This window comes from Heliconius melpomene, chromosome 19, assembly GCF_056956725.1.
Source record: "Heliconius melpomene rosina isolate 202511_hmr_F chromosome 19, ASM5695672v1, whole genome shotgun sequence".
NCBI lineage: Eukaryota > Metazoa > Arthropoda > Insecta > Lepidoptera > Nymphalidae > Heliconius > Heliconius melpomene.
The window spans coordinates 13,083,382-13,107,277 of record NC_140407.1 but is presented as its reverse complement, the minus strand read 5'-3'; the positions used below and the strand labels follow the sequence as shown (position 1 = coordinate 13,107,277).

The 23,896-nt window shown below is 32.4% G+C and overlaps 2 protein-coding genes across 5 annotated transcripts; one reads left to right on the top strand and one right to left on the bottom strand.

The window, feature by feature from the left end:
* Window positions 1-7,462: 7,462 nt before the first annotated feature.
* Window positions 7,463-20,236, top strand: LOC146528873 (acyl-CoA Delta-9 desaturase-like). 4 transcript variants are annotated; one of them, XM_085203942.1, is made up of 7 exons: window positions 7,463-7,628; window positions 13,471-13,763; window positions 14,272-14,402; window positions 16,292-16,503; window positions 17,174-17,359; window positions 17,487-17,656; window positions 18,258-20,236. In XM_085203942.1, exons 2-7 carry the CDS (start codon window positions 13,475-13,477, stop codon window positions 18,368-18,370), a joined length of 1,101 nt encoding a protein of 366 aa, XP_085060068.1. In that variant the 5' UTR covers window positions 7,463-7,628; window positions 13,471-13,474; the 3' UTR covers window positions 18,371-20,236. The 4 variants fall into 4 exon arrangements, with proteins under 4 accessions (XP_085060068.1, XP_085060070.1, XP_085060069.1 ...); XM_085203944.1 differs by having other exon boundaries at window positions 13,368-13,763; XM_085203943.1 differs by having other exon boundaries at window positions 13,359-13,763.
* On the bottom strand, window positions 18,261-23,774 carry LOC146528872 (acyl-CoA Delta-9 desaturase-like). Its single transcript, XM_085203948.1, has 6 exons — window positions 23,616-23,774; window positions 22,379-22,684; window positions 21,887-22,017; window positions 21,111-21,316; window positions 20,406-20,588; window positions 18,261-20,164 (listed from the first exon to the last, which is right to left on the bottom strand). The coding sequence occupies exons 2-6, from the start codon at window positions 22,680-22,682 to the stop codon at window positions 19,918-19,920; spliced, it is 1,071 nt and encodes a 356-aa protein (XP_085060074.1). The 5' UTR covers window positions 22,683-22,684; window positions 23,616-23,774; the 3' UTR covers window positions 18,261-19,917.
* Window positions 23,775-23,896: the final 122 nt, after the last annotated feature.

Genomic DNA, 23,896 nt, shown 5'->3' with positions numbered 1-23,896 from the left:
GACACTTTTAAATATAAACTTCTCCAGGGTGTATCAATCGATATAAAAAATCTTTGCATCATTATTTGGAATAATTATACAGTTACTGTTATATTATCATAAAACAATACAATTTTTAATTAATATTTAAATTTGTCAACCTTATAAATGACAGTCCCGAAATATTACGAAATTAGCTTAAATTAAATTATCAGAACCGACTCAAACTTGACAGATTACGGAATAACTTGACAAAAAGGAAACCTAATGTAAAGAGTTAAAAGACACCGTTCCCTCTTTTCCCTCCTTCCGTTCCCTCTTTTCTTCGAGGAGAAATTAAAAAATTGAATTCTTTCGCGTGGTAATTGAATCCCATAATCGTCGCGTTTACGCTGTGTCGCTGGGCCATGACGGCCTCATTGTTTGGCACCTAAATTAAATTAATAGTAAAATAATATCACATCCAAAAGAAAATGAACAACCTTATAAACACAGTCACTAAAATAAATATTTGGTTCAATTTTGGAAATTAAACATAAGGATAAATAGAATATTAACAACAGTTTTTATATTATTGCTAATTCTTAAATTTTATTGATATCAAATTACAATAAAAATATTTTTATTGTAATTTGAAATAATAAAAAAAACCGTTTAAGTATGAGTCTGATTCGTCCACCGAGGCTTCCGTACCAATTTCAGGAGTGTAAGTCAAGGGTAGATATAATTTATAAAACTTGACAAACTTATGTGCACTCATTTTGTATGAAATGAACTATTGTAACTACCTAATGTTAAGACACTCCGTTCCTCACTCACTGCCGAATCCTGGAGGCATTCCGTGTTGAGTGGCAGAACTCAACGCATCGCTCGACACCAGATAGAACCCAGAACCGTCGCCTTACACTCACACCCTTGTGCCGCTGCGCCACGATGGCCTCAACTATTATTCTAAGTTACTAATTATTTTTCTGTCTAATACCTATAAATTTTCACGTTTACATTTCATAATTGTAGAGGCACGGGAACTACCTACTCTATAAGTGTCGATTACGGGGTTAATTTTATACAAAATGCAACAAAATCGATGCACAAACGCTCGTATATTTTGATTGCAGTGACTTAAGAGACAAGATTTTTATTGCGATTCAGGCTTTAGAACCCTGAATATTGAATATAATTTCTGCATGATACCTTCACGCTATATTGATCAAGACCATTTATATCAATAAATGGTCTTGATAGGCATACAGACGGACAACAAAGTGATAGGAGTACCGGTTTTACATTTTGAGGTACGGAACTCTAAATATATGAACACGGACATAATAAAAGTGATGTTAAATTACAAATATTTTTATTCAGGGATATATTGTGTACTTACTATAGCATAAATTGTCCCTTTATATGTAAGGTTTTTTGATACAAGGTGATCTAAAGTGTATGGAGCTTAACATGTATTTTTGCAAATCTAAGCCCACCCATCCAAATAAACAAGGCCTAATTTCAATATTGTTATATGTATATCTATACACATATTTAATTACAATTATGATTTGATTCAAAATACACGTGTATTTTAAATAGTTTTAAAAACTGCAAAATAGGAATCTTGAAAAAAATTCATTGGTTAAAGAGTAGGTCTCGACTGTTTCCATTCTAAAGAACTTTTGGTCTTGATTTTGTCAGACTTCTGTAAAAGGATGAGGTTGTTATCAATTCAACTACTTTTTACATAAGTTAATACCTCAGTAGTCTTAAGGCCAGTCGTGGCACACGAGCACACAGTGTGACTGGTTATGGGTTCGCACCCCATTTGAGGGAATCAAATATTTATTTTAATTTATATGTTCATTTCTTCGCTCTATTCCTCCATTTAACAGGCAATGGCTCCAGAATTCGACAGTAAGTGGAGTACGGAGTGTTGATTCCCTCTGCTGACCCGCTGTGTACAAGATACATCATAAAGCTGAAAAATGTGTACGTAAAATTGACATCAAAAATTAACTTTCTTTTAGAAAGGTATATGTGTACATATGTATGTACAATGTATACAAGGGAATACAAGAAAAAAAACAATGATGTATCCAAAACCAAATATGAATGAAGCCATACATTTGCATGTTTGACGTCAAAATATATTTAAGGATTTGCCCTTATATAACCTAGGCTTCAGGAACAAATAGAACATTTAAATAAACAACCACATACAAGTATGTGTACAATATATTTCAAGGTTATTGACAATCTATGGAGGATGTAGATAAACTTTAATACACTTTTACGTAAACTTCGTTTTAGCTTCAGGCATATAAGTAATCAAGAGTTTCGCTTATTAGTTTTCAATCTTCTTTACTTTAAAGTAATTAAAACATTATTTGAACAATTTATCCTGTTATTTTTAATTTAAGTTTGTGCATCAAGTTTTTATTCTTTTGATGTTACCAACATTTAAAATAATATTTATATTAGACTAAATAATATTATTCAAACTTCTTTTGTTTGAATGTTTAAATAAAATAATTTATATTTTTCCTTGAACTAATAAAAAAAGATCCATTAAAGCAAAATGCATAATTAACAGCAATTAAATATTTAATATTTTTTTTATCTTTATTAGTTAACAAACTAATTCTAAACTTAATCAAAGATTATTTGATTTTTTATGCTTATTTTATTCTGGGCAAGTATGGACCGCCATATGTATGATTGTTGAGAATTTGACCGAAAATATTTTGACTACGTCGACTGCAATATCGCAGTGGGATTCATTGAAGAATTTTATAGAACTTCGGTGTAATCACATTCTACCCACTTCATTTAGAAGAACATATGGATAAGTTACACAACACGCAATGCTTCCAGAATTCGGTCGAAAATTGGGGAATGACTACAAGTAGGATATTAATTTTTATCTTTTGAGAAACTTATTTTTTCAAAAATTTTTAAGCTTTTTAAACTACTGTTTATTTATTTAAGTACGGCATGGTTCTTTAACTATGGCGTTCGGAGCGTGCCAGTTGAGCACATATCACTTAGCCAATGTCTCTTTGTAAACGTTAGCATATTTTTAAATGATAGTGATTATTTAATTTAAATCTGCGCTTACCTAAAAATGTACAAAAAAAATATAATTAAAAGATAATATCTAGGAAATTAAATTACTTTAGTCATAAAATAAAAATTTAGAATAAATTTTCATAATATAGAAATGTGCAAAAAGAACCTTAAGTAAAAAAAAATAAAACTTCAAAAATTCAAGTGTAAAATACATAAAAAAAATATATATATAGGTACTTAAACAAATATATAATCTATGAATCAGCTTCACGAACGGAGTGTCTTAACACTGCCTCCGCCTACCTTGGTGTGTGCGGGATACAGCGTTAGCTGATTTAAATATAATCTATACATATCAAAATATGAAACGTAAAAAATATAGATAAATAGGATAAATAAAATAATATTTATATATTTTATTTAGCTATTTCTAGTTTAATGACAATAAGCTTAAATATTAAAGTCTTGGTTTTCAATTTTGAATATCGATTAATCGTGACTGCACAATATTATATTTTTATTCATCAGCCTATCGCCGTCCACTGCTGAACGTAGGCCTCCCTCATCAAGCGCCAACCATCCCGGTCTTGGGCTTCTCGCATCCATCCGGTGCCAGCCACCTTCTTTAAATCGTCCGGCCATCGTGCTGCAGGGCGTCCTACACTACGCTTGCCTAAGCGCGGTCTCCACTCTAGCACGTATCGGCTCCATCGACCGTCGGTACGTCTGCAGTTCCACTTCAGCGTGCTGATTCTTCGTACAATGTCAGTGACTTTGGTTCTCTGGCGAATCGCTTCATTGCGCATCCTATCTGCCAGAGAAACTCTGAGCATTGCGCGTTCCATCGCACGCTGAGCAACCTTGAACTGGTGTACCAGCCCTACGGTGAGTGTCCACGTTTCAGCTCCGTAGGTCCTGACAGGTGGGACGCACTGATTGAAGACTTTTGTCTTTAGGCACTGTGGGACAGACGATTCAAAAATGTGGCGGAATATTATATTAATTGTTGTAAATATTTTATTAAATGTATCCCAAAATGTAAAAAAATAAGTAACAAAAGAAAAAAATGTTCAGGTATAAAAAAAAACGATAAATGATTTTCCGAAATAAACGATTTGAGTTTGAAATTGATAAAATAAAAATATATGAAATGTTAATTGTTTAATGTTAATAAAGAATTGTAAAAAATAAGATTCAGACCCAAAATAAATTAAAAACAGATAGGTATATATGAATAAAAACGTGTTGTTAAGTAAAAAGAAAAGGAAAGATAACTACAAAGATATTAAAAAATATATTTTTAGTTGTTAAAATTTTATTCAGATAACATTTATAAATTCAGTAGATACCTACGGTAATTATTATTTTTTTCAACATCACGCTGTATACCGCATATATCAAGGTAGCAGCCTAGTGCTAATACACTCAACTCGCGACTTTCCACCGAATTTTGCAGGCATTTTGTGTAGAGTGGCTGAACTCAACGCCGCGGTTTGCCTCGACACCAGAGCGAAGAAATTAAAATATTAAATATTTCATTTCCTCGTGTGGAAATCGAATCCACGACTTGTCACGTTTACAGTGACACACTTGTCTGGCTTGCTTCAAATAGTCATTTTTTTTTATGGAATATCCATAAACGACAGAGTGATACATATTTAGACTTAGGTATATTAGATTTATATTATGTGCATCATATTTTTATTATATTTAATAATAAAAAAATCACCTGTTTTTGTTAGTATCCACCGGAAAATAACCAAATTGCAGATTAGCAAAAACTGGATGCTACCAAAAAAATGATTTTATTTTATCATATTTTTCCTTCCCGATGGCTGCTATCGCGTTGTTCACGGAACAAAGCGTAACACTACCTTGTTGTAATTTTTATTGGACCGAAATCAAATGATATCTTAAACATACTCGTATAGTAAAATCGTAACGGATTGGTATCTGTATATGTAAAATATGTAAGGAAAAATCGGCTGAAAGTGGAGAACGGAGTGTTGTAACACTAGGTTCCTTCTGCCTACTCTGCTGTGTACGGGGTACAGCGTGAGATATTTTATTCTATATGCCAATACAATTCTACCGATAATGTGAAATTGTAAAATATGTCAGACAATTTCAGTTTCACATAGCAACTGTTACTTGTAAGTTTTTGCTATACCAGAACCTGCAGGCGCAAGACGTTTCTTAATGACGCTTTCTTAATGACTGGTAACATCTGGTTTATAAAACACAATCGTAACAATCGTAACATGAATACTGCCCCAATTCACAGCGTCCTTATTTTTTATGTTGATATTAGTATACTTAATAAACAAATTTAAATACAGCGAAATAGCAAATTATTTTATTCAAAATTTTGCATCAAAACTTTTAACCAGAAAACCGTTTAAGATTAAAAAACATATACTTTTAATTAATTTGTTTTAGATTAGTTACTGAGCACTTTACATTTGATCAGTGGCGTAGCTTGGGGGGTGCGAGCGGTGCGGTCGCACCGGGCATCAAAAGGAAAAGGGGCATCAAAGTCGACGATTAGTTTGTTTTTCTTTGTTTTTTTAGATCTTAGACCATTTTAAAGGGCATCAAGACCCCTAAGCCGCACCGGGCAGCAAATACCCTAGCTACGCCACTGCATTTGATCAAGTGGTTTTTACACTATGTTCTTCACTTTTGAAGGATTTCGAAACATTTAAAATATTTAGTTATCAAGCAGCAATTGAATCCCATCCATAAGAAACAAATTTCATCTTAACGCATTGTATTAGTCCATGTATACTAAATCCTAACATCAGACATAATGTTTTTGGACTAAATTATCAATATAGACGATTTTTCTATTCAACTCTTCATCAATCAAAACTTGTTCATCAACACAGAACACAGAAGATCAACACAGAAGCCTCATGGACGTCGCCTAGAGTCCCTTTCTATGAAGGACATCAAGATGACACTAGTGCCGAGAGATCTCAAATATACGCTGACCCTCACATTTACACGTGAGGACAAAAGAATCTCTGATCGGCCAGGGATGGAGGGAACACCAAATCTATTAGGCTACAGTTGCAAGATAGCGTATCGCACGCCGTCGTAGCAATATCTCGGCACACGACAGCTGCACGTACTATAGCGAAGGCAATTATTTAACTGAAATCAGTATATTAAATAAATAATCGTCTAGTTTATAATTATCATATTATCATACATATATCTGCATGAGGATGAGCAGAAAACAATTACTTAAAGTCAAAATGTAGTACATGGAAGACAATAGCTGTATAACAACAGGATTAAACGATAACAAAACGTTATAATGTCAGGCGTAAAGAAAACTACTTTAATTAAATATCATATAATTATAAGCAACGCTATATAGGAGCGTTCTATGCTATGTCTACTATGAATGTAGATATATTTACTAGAGCAGGGTTGGCTAACTTTATTTTATAAAGTTAATAAATAAATTAAAAAAATATTATTTTTATAATTTCTACAAAATAATAGTCTTAAAATATACTTAATGTAATTACTATATTACATTGATGATTGAAGGCTTAACTTTAAAATCCGATTAATTGTGAGTTGGACTCGCCCACCGAAGCTCACTGAAGCTTCGGCGGGCAAGTTCCTAGTGTCCCCTTTGGAGTCCCCATTTTGGGAAGTACAACTTAAGTTTGCGGGTATTTCTTTGATGGAAAGACGAGGATATAAGTTTTGACTATGCGACGAGTTTCGTATAAAATGCAGCAAAATCGATTTAGACGCTTAATTTTTTTCTTTGCCTAAAGGGACAATAGACCTGAGTATTTGATATTCATTTTAGCTTGACACCTTTAGGCAGTCTTACCTATTAAGGTACGGAACGCTAAAAATTTGTTAAGACTATTTAAAAGTTATAAATTATAACAAAAAGAAAATAAAAATGTGAAAAGTAATTACATGAAAGTTAAATTAGGTAGCCCTATGGTGTTTTAGTTCGTGCGTAGGCCGCCGCCGCGCCTCGCCGCCGCCCGGTGACGCATCGATGACTGCCTTTACAACATATTCTAAAGACTTGTCGCGTCAACAGTTGAAAGATATGGCTGAAACTGAAATTATGTAAATTTTCGTTCAATGTGACAACATGTTATATTATTCTTATCTTGATTTTTGACAGTTTAAAATGTTATCGTTTTCGTAATATTTAATTTTTAAATACGAAAACGTTTAATTGTGAATTGCATTAACGATAGAACTTCATAAATAACTTAGTTATTAAAAAAAACGAAATAACACATAACGTAGTCCATATTTCCAAACGTATCCACGACTCCGAGGCTAGTCTACCGTGAGTCACCATTGAGACGTTAGGTGTAATAGGTAGATATGGTTTGTTTGTATGGCCCCGACCCCCTATCGCGAGTCCAGGCCACCAAATCCTCATCAGTCCACCATAACACGTCGCGCGCGCCGGTATATACCAGATGTCACCTCGGCGTGACTAATCTACCCTGTAGTTTTCCGCGATTTTGCTATGAAGTTAGCAACGGTTGTGGAAATTTAAGAATTTTCTCACTTTGTCGATCCCTCGATTTTGTCACGTGCGTATACAAATTTATGTATGTCAAGGTTATCGGTGGTCGAGCGTTTCAGCTGAACGTCAACCGTACAAATAGTTATTTGTTTTCTCTTCGAAGGTTCATGTTAATAAAATTGACAACACTAGTGATTGACAGTGAATAGTTTATGTTATCTTTGATTTTAGTTGAATTTAGTCATTTATGGTGCAAAAAATAAATAAAAGCATAGTATTAAATGCTTGAAATAATTCATTATATATTAGTTTCAATTATATTTTTTATAATTTCAAGAGAAAAAAATAAAGCACAATTTACTTATAAATCACATGCAAATGCCATACTGATTTAAATATTGTACAATAGTGAATATAAAATAATATGATAAATATATAGCAAAATATAATTTTCACATAATGTTGACATTCTGAGAAACGTTGTGGGTGTTCGAATCGAGCTTGAAATAAGAATTTTGCCTTAGAAAATACCATGTTTTTCATATCTCGTGAACAACTTTTTGTTTGTAAAAAGTTTTTTGTTCACAATCATAATACAATATGTGTATAGTGAGGAAAAATATTAAGTAGCGCAGTGGCACCACGTCGATTGTAAACGCGACGTCTAAGGGTTCGATTCCAATTCGGGGGAATGATTTATTCTTATTTCCTCGCTCTGGTAACAAGGAAAAGCGCAGCATTGTGCTTTATACTCTATGTCTCGAGAAGTGGGCGGAAAATGGGGAACGGTGTGTATTAGAACTAGATTCCCTCTCGCCTACCCATACAGGATGCAACATGAGCCTACAAAAAACAATCCTACAAGATACAATATTTAATTACCGAGTAAATCTAATATCTTTAAGTAATTATTGTAAGAAAATGTTCCTTTTTAACATACATTAGTGTCCAGCTTTGAACGATGATATCATCCGAGTCATTGAGTACGTAATAAATTATATCACGCTGTAGTGTCCATGTTCATTAATAATGAAAATGTTCAATATCTTACGTAATCATTAACAGAAACAATGGAGACGAACAACTTTATATATGTATGAGGATAATCATTTTAAATGCTATATTTTTTTTACTGTTTTCCGCACATATCAGGGTAGGCAGAGGAAACTTAGTATTCAGACCCCTTGGTCCCCCATTTTCCGCCAAACTCTGTAGGCATTACGTGCAGAGCTCAACGCCGTACTTTGTCTCTACACCAGAGCAAAGAAAATGGAAGTATTAAATATTTCATTTTCTCGAGTGGGCATCGAATCCACAACCTATCCCGTCCGTCCGTATCTATATTTGGTGTCTCATTGTGCTGTGTCCTTTCTAACATATCAAAAAAGAGTCGGATTCCTTAATCCGACTCTTTTTTGATATGCTAGAAATGTTAAAATGACTTTTAAAATATTTACTAATTTAGATCTATTACAAGTTGACTTATGCAGTGTGTTATTTAACATAATATACTCTTAATAGGTACAACGGTCTCGGTATAAAAAGTTTTCCTTGTTACAATTAACCATTAGCTCAGTTGATAGCTGCTTGTTTTAAGAGTTCTGTTTGCATAATTATTGATTTTAATAAACTTTTCCATGAAGCTATAGTCCAGGCCTTCCCCTGAAAATATCTCCGATACACCCAAGCCTATACTTTCGTTGAGGTAACAAGTTACCTAACAACAGTAAGGTAATAATGTGTTTTTTTTCTTCTACTTACCTTCCCATAAGTATCTTACACCTATATTTTCCATTTTCCGCAGAATTTTGGGGGTATCACGTGTTGAGTGGCGGTACTCAAAGCCTCGCTTTTTTAAGAGAATTTAACATATAAATTCTACTAATGTATATAATAATAAAAATTGATATTGAAACTTTTGAGTTTCTTGTCGGCCTCTGATAACTTAATGCTGTATCTCTCCGCTCCCCACTTTCCATCGAAATCTTGATATCGTATGTAGAGTGGCAGTGACCAGAATGATAAATGGAAATATTCAATAATTAATTCACCGAGCAGGGATCGAACCTACAACCGTCGCGTTTACAGTCACACGCTTTCGTCTCTATGCCACGACGGCCTCAAAGTAACGATAAATAATCTGTTGTTTTTTTTATCTACGGGTAAGTAAAATAAACCAAGAAGTTTATTTTACACTGTAACATTTCAAAATCGTGAATGCATATGTAGGTAGAACCTTATCTATGCTTAAAGTAAACTATAGATTTAGGGCGTGAGGCATAATATAAATATTGATTTATTTATCTTTATTGTACGGATCTAATACAAAATCTCAATAAATAATTAATCGTTTACGTAAATTAAAGAAAAAAGTATGGTTTGTCATGCCAGAGCGAGATTTACACCTATGTATATTTAATAATTCATTTACAGCCATCACGTTCACAGTCAAACAAATGTAATAAAAGTTATTTCACAGTAAATGTAGCGTTAATAATTAAATAAAAATTGATTAAGATACTTAAATAAATGATAGAGTTGTTTTATATCATTAAAATTTAAAATAACTCTTACATTGAAAATGAATTAGATTTTTGCTTCGTTTTATTATCGAAAAAATTACATGAATATTCGTTATTTTAATATTTGTAATGAAAATATGCTATTTAATTAAGGAGTCGATTACCCTACATGTACCTATCTAATAATAGGTCGTTTTTCATGCACTCCTCGTAATAATGTATCATAACTAAAAACTAAACTAATTCCACCTCTAAAAATAGTAAATTATATAAAAAAAATATATAATATTATATTCGAAATTATGTAAAATCACTGCAAATATGCAAGTCAAGTCTACTCGTATATGAGCTGATTAAATCAGATAAGCAAATGATTTAAGTTTACAATTAACAATTAAGTCTCACCTTAATCTTTATTAGTGTTTATTTTTAGTCATTCTTTCAAGGCTTAGCGAATATTTAAGAAAAAATTATACGAAAAATCTAAATTATATATTTGTATTATAGATACTTGTTACATTTTGAGTTTGTCTTGGAATTTTCAATCAAAAATAGACTTAGGGCTTTTAACATGCTCGCTTCGACTGTTGGACAGTTCTTTCATCCTTTTTTAATTTAATTAAATTGTACATAACGTTTGTTTTTTTTAAGTTTTATTTTTATTTTTCCGTTAAGTAATAAAAAAATAATAGATAATTAGATACTAGTAGATAGGTATTAATCTGAGCAAGTTGCAGGTGTCGACTGTTATTTTTTATCTGTAAGTAATTTATACTCGTAGAAGATAGAGATATTCCCGTACACTTGTGTCTACGAAGATAACAAAACTATAATGTTAAAACTGTTAGAAAATACAAATAGGGAAAAATACAGAAGAATAAAGTGTGGCAATGAATGCCACCACTGCGCAAGTGTCCAAAATTAGGATGTCCAAGATCCAGTGTAGGGCTTCCAATCCCGCAGACTGTTTTCAATCTTGATATTTGCAGAACTAAGAATTTTTAATTTTCTCGGCATTTGCGGGATTTCGCATACAATATAAATACTTATACAATATTAAGTAATTAATAAATAATTATGTACGATATAATGAATAATTATTTGGGGCATTTATCGAACACAGTACGAGATCTTCCCTTGTCTCTCTTACCTGTCACTCTCCCGTCATAAATCGTTTTTGCCATTCTTTCACATAGTTTAAAAGATAATACTTATAATACTATTTGCTGAGTTGAACAAGCATCAATCGCCTAAGACCATAAACATTTGAAAGTAAGCAAACTGATAACGGTTCTACATAATCAATAAACAAATAAATTTATCTAACACAGGTGTTAATCAGGCACGTTATTGAACACAGTCATTTCTAGCTATTAGGACATACAAGTACTTAGGATACGTTACTCTTGCTATTTTAACGATAGATTAATTATTGATTTTTATAAACTTCTCTTTGACCCAAATATTGAAACTAAAATGCATGCCACCCCCTGAAAATACCTCTAGATACTTACTCTAGATACCTCTAGATAATACTACTTGGGTTGGCCTACACTTTTGTACTCTTGCACCTACCTCTACCTCGTACAAATTAACTCTAAACCTAGGCTGGTCAGGTCGCTTCAAGTTTCAAAAGTTCAAAATACTTGCAATTCTTTAAAATTTAAAATTAAATACACACGTAGTTATATTTGCATATTATTATAACTTTTTTTAACATTTAAATTTTTTTATCTGCATTTACGGCTAATTATAAAAACGGCTGAACCTGTTTTCAGTTACTAAAGGTGTAAAGCGATATGAAATTACTCCCATTTTTCAATTTATAAACTCAAATAATTTCAAATTAAATCCCTAAAGAAGTAAAGAATAACTGTGATCTTCTTTTTTATTGTAGAAACTCAGTCTCAAGACATTCCATTCACCACTTCCCACTTTATTTTCGAGACATTGCGTGATGAGTGACGGAACTCAACACAACACTCTGTCTTGCTGCTGGCGAGCGAAATCTGGAAACGAAAATCATTAATTTCCCCAAAGTTGTAGGCGCACCTATGACCTACATACAAACATAAATAAACTATATTGAAATATTTCTTATAAATGTATCAGATCAATCTTTACGAATAATAGGAAAAATAAGATAGAAAACAAAAAAAATTGAACATTATATAAGTAGAGTCAGTGATATAATTTAATTAATATAACTTCACATTGTAGACTATATCCCGCATATAGCAAGGTATGTAAAGGGAACCTGGGAACCTGGTATTAAGACAGTCCGTTCCCATTAAGACACTTGCATTCCCCACTTTCCGCCGAATAAATCAGTATAAATACTGAAATATTGTAGAAACTATTGATTTTCTGTTTCCTCTGATTACTTTATGGAGTAAGTACGTGTTTGGAGGTTTCGTGCCTGTCGCCATTAGATGTCGATTAATGTTTGAAAGGCTTATATTTTGAAATTATTAGTCATTCTTCATATATGGGGTGGATACGTTGGGTTTTTAATCAGCATAGAGATAAGAGCTTTACTAAGTAATTATTATCTTTGGACACTCATATTTAACTATAAATATATGTGTAATTTAAGTAAAATACGACGGTGATAAATACATAACATTCACAGACGGAGGCTTAGATTAAGAAATTTTTTTTAGCTAATCTAATATTTACCTACGGCAAAAGTAGTGCCCATTAAGAGTTTTTTAGTTCGTGGGCGCCACTTGAGAACCTTGCCACTTCAGCTGAGCTATTTCTTCGAAAAGCGTCGTTTAATATTATTTTCCTATGAATGCTCTCATTTCTATTTTTATTACGTAGGGGAATAAGTAGTATGACCCTAAGCCTTCTTATGAGACACGGCCACGTTTGGCTTTGAGGCCAGTCGTGGCGCAGGGCCACAAGATTGTGGCTGTAGACACCACAAATTGTGAATAGAAAGTGAAATACTTGATATTTTCATTTCTTCGCTCTGGTGTCGATGCGATGAGCGCGGCGTTGTGTTTCGGAACTCACCACGCGATGCCTCCAGAATTCGGAGGAAAGTGGAGAGCGGAGTGCCCTAACACTAGGCTTTCTCTGCCGACCCTGTTACAAATATATATAGCAATATATATTTGTAACAGCTGATATAGCAAAAAATAAGACGCTAAGTAAGTCTTTTAATGAGATTATTATAAGCTTAAAAATTGAATTGAGTCCGACCACCCTGAACATACAATAGTGCAGTATAGTTTTTTGAAATTTATTATATTCTACGATTTTTATAGTTTTTCTAGAAATCTTATCATTGAACATAGAAATGACTAAATAAAGTGACTAATGGTTTCCATCAAAACTATCCAATCTATAAGCTTTGACTGTGAAATTTGATTTATTCAGCGGTATGGCTCCAACTGCACAAAACGTCGAATCGCTGGAGTCAGTCACTCAAACGAAAATGCATTTAATTAACAAATTAGAACATATTGAAAATAACAATACAGTATTAGCACAAGAATACAGTGATAAAATAAACGATACAGACTTTAATATATCTAATTATGAAGCTGTGGAATTTAGGCCGCAAATAAAGTGGCCTGACTTAATAGTGCAAGTGATGTTACATTTAGTGTCAATTTATGGTTGCTTTCTCGTTATTACTAGTGAAGTGAGATTTCTCACTACATTGTTTGGTAAGTATATATTGATATATCTGTTTAGCGTTACACTGTATCCCGCACACAGCAGGGCAGGAACCTCGTGTTAAGACACTATGTTCCCTATGGTATTTTTATTTTATTATAATTTATATTTTTATATAGATGTACTCATTTAGTTTGAAATAAAATTTTTTTAATGAAATACCTATTATTTTTCGATGTTCGGATTTCTATTTTTATTTATACTCGAAGTCCCCACTTCATGCCAAATTTTTTAACAGAGAGTCTACGGGAAGTACCCTATAGGTTTAGAATATCTTTTGATTACGTTGACTTAGAAGTTTTATTTTTTTTTGTGCTACCTTACACGAATCTCCACACGATCTCGAAATGATTGGTCTTGACAGACAAACAAAAAGGCAACAAAGTGAGCCATAAAAGAAAAAAGGATCATAATTTTTATTGTATCCGTGCAATGAATACTAGTATTAGTAGCAATACTTAAAACATATTTATATAAATATACATTTTTAATTTACAGCATTTGCCACAATATACACATCCGGCTTCGGTATAACAGCTGGCGTGCACAGGCTTTGGTCTCATAGAGCCTACAGAGCGCGATTGCCACTTCGAATTCTACTCGCCTTGCTTTTCACTATTACTGGACAAGTAAGTAAATTAGCTAAATTATTATAATACATATCGTAAATATTATGATTAAATAAAATAATCGGACTCGCTCACTGAAGGTACCAAAATTTGCAAACCCAAGTCTGCTAGCGTATGCCATTTTGTTATAATGATGCCTGTATGTTTGATATATGATAATTTCCATATGAACTTGAGAAATCATTTTTCTCTTAACAGATAGACAGACAGACAGAGAGAGACAATAAAGTAATTAACTAAGAGTTGTTTTTCTCCTACAGGAACCTTAAAAACAATAATTAATCTGTGTCCTACTTTATTAACTTGATTTTTTTAAAGTATGACTCAAAATGAGTATAAACAGCATTTTACACCGACAATATGCAAACGCCAATGACCAAGGCCGCCTTTAATATGTAAAAATTAATATTGAGCACTTGCGATGTCCATACATTTAGTAATATTTATGGAAAATATAGAGTACTAGCGGCCAGCTCGCGGTTTAACCCGCGTAAACTATGTTATTATTAATTTTTGTCTCCATGACTACGTCCTAGTGACGTCTATGCAAAATTTGAGACTCGTAGCATTTGTAGTAACGAAGTTTCATACAAACTTTCAACACCAAAAACAACCCCTTAGAAGTCGAATATTACAAATTCACAAACTCCTATGCAAAATTTCAGATTCCTAGAATATATAGTTTCTGAGATTTCGTGATGAGTGAGTGACCTTTCGATTTTATATATGGACCGTATATTTTGAGAGTGGTGTAAGTCCATTTTCTTTTATTTCGAGAAAATTAAAGGTTAGTATGTCGATGATTATGCAATTTCATTTACCGACTGATTTTAAGTTGTTCAAAACATGAGTTTTTTTTGAGAAATTAAACACGGACTAGTTATATATAAAAAAATTACATTAAATTAAGCATGAATTACGTGATAGCTCATTTTTGAAAAAAATGGACTTACACCACTTTCAAAATAAACGGTCCATATATAGATATAAGAAGATAGCTTTGTATGAATATTATGACATAGAAAGACAATAGGGACACGATCACGAGGAGCTAAATGAGTATCGAATATTAGAGTCAATTTAACAAATTGACCCCATTATTGTAACATGTTTTCAACATATACGAACACGCACAGACATTTTCAAATAATACAAAATCATAATATTTATATTATCAAGTAAATACATGAGATTATAATTATGTAATATTGATTTTATTAAAAGTAAAATCAGTGAATTTTATTAAGATTATTTATACGTTTATGTGTCATTTCGTCGTCGGCAAAATTGTAGAGAATAATATTATAATTACTTCAAAGTAAAGAAAATTCAAAAATAATTATTGATACCATTTACTATTTTAAATTCATTATATTTGGAGTCGGTGCCTACGTGGGTATTTTTAAAATTATTTTTTACAAATGTTCTAATGTTATTTTTTACGATCATTAGCTTACCCGAATAAATGTATATAAGCTAGTGATGATATATGATGAGCTTCTTAATATCATCAGATGATGACTACAAGAAGCAAATATATTATTATAAGAAATCATGCGAAGAACATAGTACGTGCCTATAAAGTTCGAGGGTTTCCCTCGATTTCCATTGCATTCCATCTCCAGAATCTGACTTGGTGGTAATAATATCAATGGAAAAGTTTGTACTTAAATGACAAATCGATGAAGAGAACCTCTTCCTTTTTAAAAACAGAAGTCAATTAAAGTTAAAGGTATATATTAGTGTATTTGATCAAATGATTAAAAAGTACAGTACGTTATGTATTAAGTATGTAAGTTTCCGAAAGAAAGACAACAAACAGGCTACCTTTACTAAGAAATATTCTTTAAAGTTATTACTCTAATTATATATTTTTCGTCTCATTTCAGAAAGATATCTACACATGGGCATTAGATCACAGGGTACATCACAAATATTCTGAGACAGTGGCGGATCCTCACGACGTACGGAGAGGGTTTTGGTTTGCCCATGTTGGCTGGTTGGTCTTAACGCCCCATCCAGCTGTAGAGAACAGAAGGAAAGCACTAAAAAAAACTTCCATTGATCTCATTAATGACCCTGTTGTGCGATTACAAAGAAGGTAATGCAAAAAATATTGATGCAATTTGGAATAAATAATTAAATCAAAATATAGTTTTGAACGTTCTGTATATTTTTACTCATACAGACATGAAAATCGACAGAAAATAGAAAAAATATCGTCCATTTTTCTCTTGTACCTGATTTCGAAGAAATGTAACTAAATATATTCGTTTACGTTTAATTATTATTGCAACAACAAAGGTATTAAATTTGGCAGGAATATTAAATAACATTATCGAACGGCTATTTTTCTAAAGCAGGAATTATCAAATTATTATTTTCTCAAATTCGAGCTGTCTAATCTAGACATAATTCAAGACAACAGACCGTCAAAACAAGTTCTGAACAATGCTGAACTGTATTTTTTGTATAAATAAAACCTAATACATAATTAAAATTAGCAACACTTTTCGTTCTTATATTAAGAGGTATCCCTCAACTATTATTCGAAAATTGTAAAAAGTATATTACACAAAATTCGTAACTTTACAATAATAATAAAGCAGGATAGGCAGAGGGAACCTAGTGTCAAGACACTCCGGTCCCCACATCCCGTCGAAATCTTCCATTGCGTATTGAGTGGCGGAACTCAACCGTGTATTATACATATATATTTTATACACGGTAAAATCAATATAATCTTTAATGGTCCAATCTTTTCCTTGTAGATTCTTCATACCTCTTTTTATAATACTGAATGTGCTGGTACCAGTTGGCGTTCCTGTATACTTTTGGGAAGAAGCATTACTTTACAGTTTTGTTGTCAGCTTCGTAACGAGATTTACAATTACTTTAAATATCGCTTTCTGCGTAAACAGCTTTGCACATATGTGGGGCAACAAGCCTTATGACAGGTATTTTTAAATGTATATAAAAATATTACATAAGATTATCAATTTTCAAAAAAAATGTTGTGACAAAATTACAAGAAAATAAATGTAGAAAGGTAAAACAAACAAACAGAAACATAATATTTTTCAGATTTATAAAGCCAGTTGAAAATTCAGTTGTGAGTCTGGCCGCCTTAGGAGAGGGTTGGCATAACTATCACCACGTGTTCCCGTGGGATTACAGAACTTCAGAATTGGGAAGACTAAATTTATCTACTAAATTTATTGACACATTCGCCAGGATCGGGTGGGCCTATGATTGTGAGTTTGTTGTGTTTCTTTCGTTTTAATTTCCCTAGTTTTGTACTTAGTACCACTTTCTGATTTCTAACTACTTTTGTGCTCATTAGGTACTGCTACATTTAAAATCAAAAAACTATCCTCTAGAATAAATAGCAAGAGCCAAGAAACTAAGAAAACTAAAAAAATTGGATTTCCTCGAATAACCCTTAATGTTGACATACATAATTTGTAATACATAAAAAATTATAATAATTGTTTGAAATTTTTAACAAACTTTTCTTTAATTATTCCATTCTAGTCCAAACAATGTCATCTGTAATTACGACATCAAAGTGGTGCCATTACTGGTGCCATCACTCTGTATCCAATGAAAACATTTTGTGTGTTGAACAAATGTTCGTATGCACACTGTAAATAAATTATCTTTTGTTTGTTATAGTTAGAACTTGTTTTGACTAGATTAATTGAATATAGATAAAACTTTTAAGGGGAAAAATAATTACTTTGTTTTCACATAAGTTTGATTCTAGATGATAATTAACTGGAAATATATTAATTAGAGTATGTAATTTAATTATTATATTTTGTTTATTATTTTCATATTTTTCCGTTTTCACAGTAAAAGCAGCGACATCGACGATGATTACCAATAGAGCCAACAAAAGTGGAGATGGCAGTTTTGAAGAAATACCAGAAACAGATCCAAGTATTACTCCGGAATATACGCATTAAAAGAAATATTTAGCATTAACATTAATTTACATCACCCCAGCCTTTTTTACTCCTCCAAGGATTTCCACGACTATCGGTCCTGTGCTTTTAGCATCCAAGGGCTTCCAACGGCCTGCTCGTTATTCCACTTGGTAGGGATCCAGACCTCTGATTGTCGTACGTTTCGTAGCCGCCACGCAAGAGCCTTTTCGTCCTAATGACCATATGTTGTCCTCGCTGGGTCATGATTAATGTTACCTCTATTGATGATGAGCAACGTCGACTACTTTTGTTCTCCTGCAGATATTCTCATTCTTGATTCTGTCATGTAAGGGAATAAGAAGCATTACTCTCTCCAATGACCGCTGTGTGACGTTAAACCTTCTTATGAGACGCCTACATGTCGCTCTTGTACATCATCACTGGCAATACAACACACAACAAGAACAAACAGTCTTGGCAAACTGGGATAACGAGAGTCTTATTTTCTCGAATTTGGACTTGACTAGCTGAATTGCTTGCCCCAGGTATATATTGTAATGTTCAACATCTTCTAGTGTAGTGTTTCTTGTGGTAAGTTGGTAACTGGAGCAGGTACCACATCAACATGATTCATGTTTATGTTAACACATTTAGAAACGCTACTGAGATCGAATGATTTTGTGTCGTTTGATTCCGCCATTCAAAACAAAATGCCTCGAATATTGGTGGAAAACTGCCATCCAGATCTTGATGATTTATTTATATAGGTAAATAAAAAAAGGATGTGCTAGATTTTATTACTTACTTGTGTTATAAGCGTTTGTATAATACTTTTGTTATAAGAAATTATTATGTTAATTCCTATATTTTATGCACATACGAGGATACTGTTAAAGTTTGATAGTCAATAGATAGTTTCATTTTATTTGTTATGGTATTTTTTTTATTTATTAACAAAATAAAAGAATATAATTAATTATAGCAAAATACAAATTGTTGTAGTATATTTTCCTAGATTTATGCTTATCGATAAGTAACTATAAATTGTAACGAAATGCTCGATGTAAAAAGCAATGAGAAGGAATTCTAGGACACTGTATTTTTTATTTTAAGTGTTCCGTACCTCAGCTGAAAAAACGAAACCCTTACGTAAATCATTTTGTTATTTGTCGTTCTCTCTGTCCGTTTGCGTGGAAACATCAAGCTGACATTCTACAGATACTGATACTAATTCCATACTTATAACAGTAGAAAGCATATTTTTTTTAATTATTTTTTTAGCTAGGAACAGAAAGTTATTTTTTAGTTTCACGCTGTATTCCATATAGAGGTAGGCAGAGTTAGTGTTGAGACACTTCGTTCAACACTTTTCGGATATTGCGTGTAGAGTTCGGTGTGTTTCTTTAAAAAAAATTAAAGACATTTAAAAACAATCTTATAGAATTTGGAGGTACATATAATATAATTAGAAATTAAGACAAATAGAAACATTAAAAATATAACACAGAACTCAGTCGTCTTCGTAATAACCTAGTTCACAATTTATGTAAAATATATAGAGTAAAAATAATTTACTAGGTCCTTCTTCATGACATTTTCTTCGTTTGTCGACCACGGCTTTTAACAACGGCTTTTATAAGCGAGGGTGCAGCTTTCTTTAAGTCATATGCCCAACCAATAGCAGCAAATAAATCTATTAATATCGTTGTAATGTTAATGAAGTAGGCCAGCTCGGCCGCCTTGTAATCCCAAGGGAAGGTGTGATGATAATTATGCCAACCTTCACCCATCGCTACGAACGACACCTTCCAATTTTCCACTGGTGTTATGTTCCTGAAATATATAATATATTGTATAATATTTGTATTTTGATAATAAACCTAATGTTTAAAATTAAAATTAAAAGGCGTTTTTATTAATATGTTGACATTGTTATGTGTGCCCTTTAGCTTCACGCTATATCTTACACTTAGCACGGGAGGCAGAGGGAACCCACTGTTGAGTTCTTTTCCCCCACTTCCCGCTAAATTATTTGCTTGTGCCCCTTCGTCAATATCCAAAAAAATATGCTTACGTGTCATAAGGTTTGTTGCCCCAAATATGAGCAAAGCTGTTGACTGCCCAAGTCATATGTAGGCCCAACATATACCGTACAGCTGTTGTGATTAACGAGGCGACTACACTTTCTCCCCAAAAATAAATTGGTATTGCCGTTGGTAACAGAAAACATAATAAGAGCTTTATCCACACAAAGTACCTGGAAAGTTAATAAAAAAATTAAATTAAATCATCTTCACGCTATATCACGCAGACAGTAAGGTAAGCAGAGGGAACTTAGCATTGAAACATTCCGTTCTCTACTTTTCGCCGAATTCTGGTTGCATTGCATGGTAAGTGGCGGAATTCAACGCCGCGCTTTGCCTCGACACTAAAGCGAAGAAATGGAAATATAAATTTAAATAAATATTTCATTTATTCGAATGGGGATCGAAGTCACAACCAGTCGCGTTTTCAAGTCGAAGAAATTAAATAGTCAATATCAAAATATCGAGAGAGATTAAAATTGACGAGACAAAGTGCGGCGTTGAGGATTCGTCGGAAAACTTGGAACAGAGTGTCTGAACATTAGGTTCCCTCTGCCTGCCCTGCTATGTGCAGGATATATATATGTACAGGATATATATATGTAAGGATAAAAAAACAAGTACCCACCTAAGCGAAATGAGTTTTACAAAAAATATAGGCACAAAATCTACATCACACTACAAAGTAAGGTTACCTGGTATGAAACTGAACGACTGTGTCATTTAATATATCGGACATATCAATTTTATTGCCTTCGCTGATGACATGAGGGTGCTTCTTCATCATGAGCCACCCCACATGCGAGAAAAAGAACCCACGGTGAGCATTGTGAGGGTCCGCCGAAGTTTCCGATAACTTGTGGTGGACTCGGTGGTCACGTACCCAATTGAAAATATTATTCTGTATTAAAAATATTCACATTTTAATAACGACTGACAAATATAATATAGTTAATCGGAATTAAGATGTGTATTCAAACTGCATCTGAAGAAAATGGTTAGTTAAGTAAGTCGTCTACATAACGCATAAAAATTCTTCTATTATTTATTACTTTGCCATCATATTGCCATCGTGAAATGTATGAAATAAAAATAATAATTTATCTATATAAGAAATAAATAATAAGAATAGATTACATGTCGCAAAAAGTAATTTTCTGTACTTAATGATATGTAATCGCGATTTGTTGATCGCTGTAGAAATTACTTATACTACTTACGCTGATACTAAAATTAGAATTTTGATTTTACTATAAATATATATATATATTCGTTGAGTGCTTACGTTATACACACCTTTTATAGAAAAAAACATGTAGATATGATAAATTCATAATAGGGCTGAATTACAATAAATGTTATTGTTTTACAGAAATTCTATACAATTTTAAACTTCTGCATATCAAATATTAAAATCCCTTTAGAAAGTTCCTTATTTTTTCAATAATCTTTTAATAATATAATTTATCACCTGGCCTGATATAGCAAATCCTGACATCAGTATTATCTGTAGGGGTAGTTTCGCTTTGTATGACCGATGCGTCCAATAGCGATGAACACCACCCGTAACACCGAATCCACCAAATACTCCAACAAATGTTGCTGAAATATATGCTTAAATATAGATTATATTTCAGTATTCAAATTTATATATAAATTACTTGTTATTTTTTTGCTTGACGCTGTTTCTCCCACAGTAGGGTAGACAAAGGAATCCTAGTGTTAAGATAGTCCGTGCTCTACTTTCCGCCCAATGTTCGGAGTATTGCGGAACTTAACGTCGCGTCTATCTAGCTACCAGAGCAAAAAATGAAAATAATTCATTACTTCGAATGGGAATCGAACCCACAACTGCCGTACTTACAATTAGCCGCTATGCTGCTGCGTCACAACGACGACCAGAGCAATTAATAACCAAAATAACCAAAAATTTAAGTATTAATTTATAAGTAAAATAAATTACCAAAATAGATGGTTTTCCACATAGGCAATCTTCCTTCAGTGAAAATAGAGTAAACGAAACCTATAATCGTTATAATATGAAACAATGTTATCGTAATAACCATCGTCCAACGGATAGGTGTTAGGAAACCCATTTGTTTTTCCCATCTTCTAAGAGGTGTAATAAATGTTGAATCTGATTTGGGTAGTGCTTCATTGTAATAATCAGAAACGGTGTTATCTAACTTATTAACATGTATATAGGGGAAGAGTAAGTTATCGTTGGTTTTGTTTTCATTTGCTATGGCTGCTAGCGACGGTGTCATAACTGAAAAATCAAAATGTTTGAGATAGTTTTGAATACAATTATATTTCTAATAGGCTTACGATGTATATCGCATATAGCAGGGTAGGCAGAGGGAACCTTGCGTGAAACACAACATTCCCCACTTTAAGCTCAATTTTTGAGACATTGACGTTAAATTATTCAATCTACTCTTTTTATTCTTTCTTTTCATATATCTAGCGATACAATACTACGAGTATGTCACTTCAATTTGGATTTACTTTAGTAATGCCATTATTTCAAGACTGGTTCAAAAAACAATTTTAAATAATTATATTGTTTGAAAATCAAGCAGTTTTCAAAAAACGTTTGTTCAATTTGATTATTTCACTTAAGAAATAATAATTGAGGCCAAGGTTTTCTTTTAGATTAATAATGGTAGTCAATATAAAGTTATAAACTAAAATTCACATTAAAAGTGAAAAGCTTTACCTTACTATTTAACATGACAATATATAAAATAAACATTGTCTGAGTTATTCGATTTGTTTATTATAATAATGTACATTTTAATAGTATGGGTTCGATCCCCACTCGGGAGAATGAATTATTATTTTCATTTCATCACTCTGGCATCAAGGCAAATGCCAGGTGTTGAGTTCCATCAAGTGTAATAATAATATTTTTTTTATATAAGACTTTAGTTTTAGCAAAAAAGTTAAAAATAATTATAAAATGAAATTAAACTGAAAATAAATAAATAAAACAAATTTTAATAAACTACATAAAAGATCAAAACTATAAAAAAAATCTAAACAATATGAAAAAATCTATTTCGTGTACAGATTAAAATTTAAATTTAATAAAATAAAAAAAAAAACTAGGCTTAAAAATAAATAGCATAATGTGTGAAAACTACTAAAATAAAAAAAAAACAACTAAATATAAATGAAATTTCATATATTTTACTCACTTATTTATAAACATCAGTCAACGTACACAATATAAAATTTCACCAACACCGCGAAACGAACGCCGCCTTAGAATGTGCCTGAAGTGGGACAGTGGACATACGAACAATCACGTTTGCTTTTCTTATGTGTGTATTTTGCGAATGTATCTTTTATAAATAACTTCATTTTGTCACGTTTTATTTATAATCAGGTATACCTTAATGATTGATGACAATGAAGTCTTGCATTTGATAGAGGTTTGTGAAAATGATTATAACTAGCGGCCAGGCCACGTAGCGCA

Bases quoted from the DNA above. Each gene is read 5' to 3' on its own strand.
- LOC146528873 (XM_085203942.1), top strand. From the start codon at position 13,475: ATGGCTCCAACTGCACAAAACGTCGAATCGCTGGAGTCAGTCACTCAA. The intron at 14,403-16,291 runs GTAAGTAAATTA...GTCTCATTTCAG, and splicing joins TTTTCACTATTACTGGACAA to AAAGATATCTACACATGGGC. The intron at 17,360-17,486 runs GTATTTTTAAAT...AATATTTTTCAG, and splicing joins GGCAACAAGCCTTATGACAG to ATTTATAAAGCCAGTTGAAA.
- LOC146528872 (XM_085203948.1), bottom strand. From the start codon at position 22,682: ATGACACCGTCGCTAGCAGCCATAGCAAATGAAAACAAAACCAACGAT. The intron at 22,018-22,378 runs GTAATTTATTTT...CATATATTTCAG, and splicing joins GTGGAAAACCATCTATTTTG to CAACATTTGTTGGAGTATTT. The intron at 21,317-21,886 runs GTGATAAATTAT...TTTTTAATACAG, and splicing joins GATTTGCTATATCAGGCCAG to AATAATATTTTCAATTGGGT.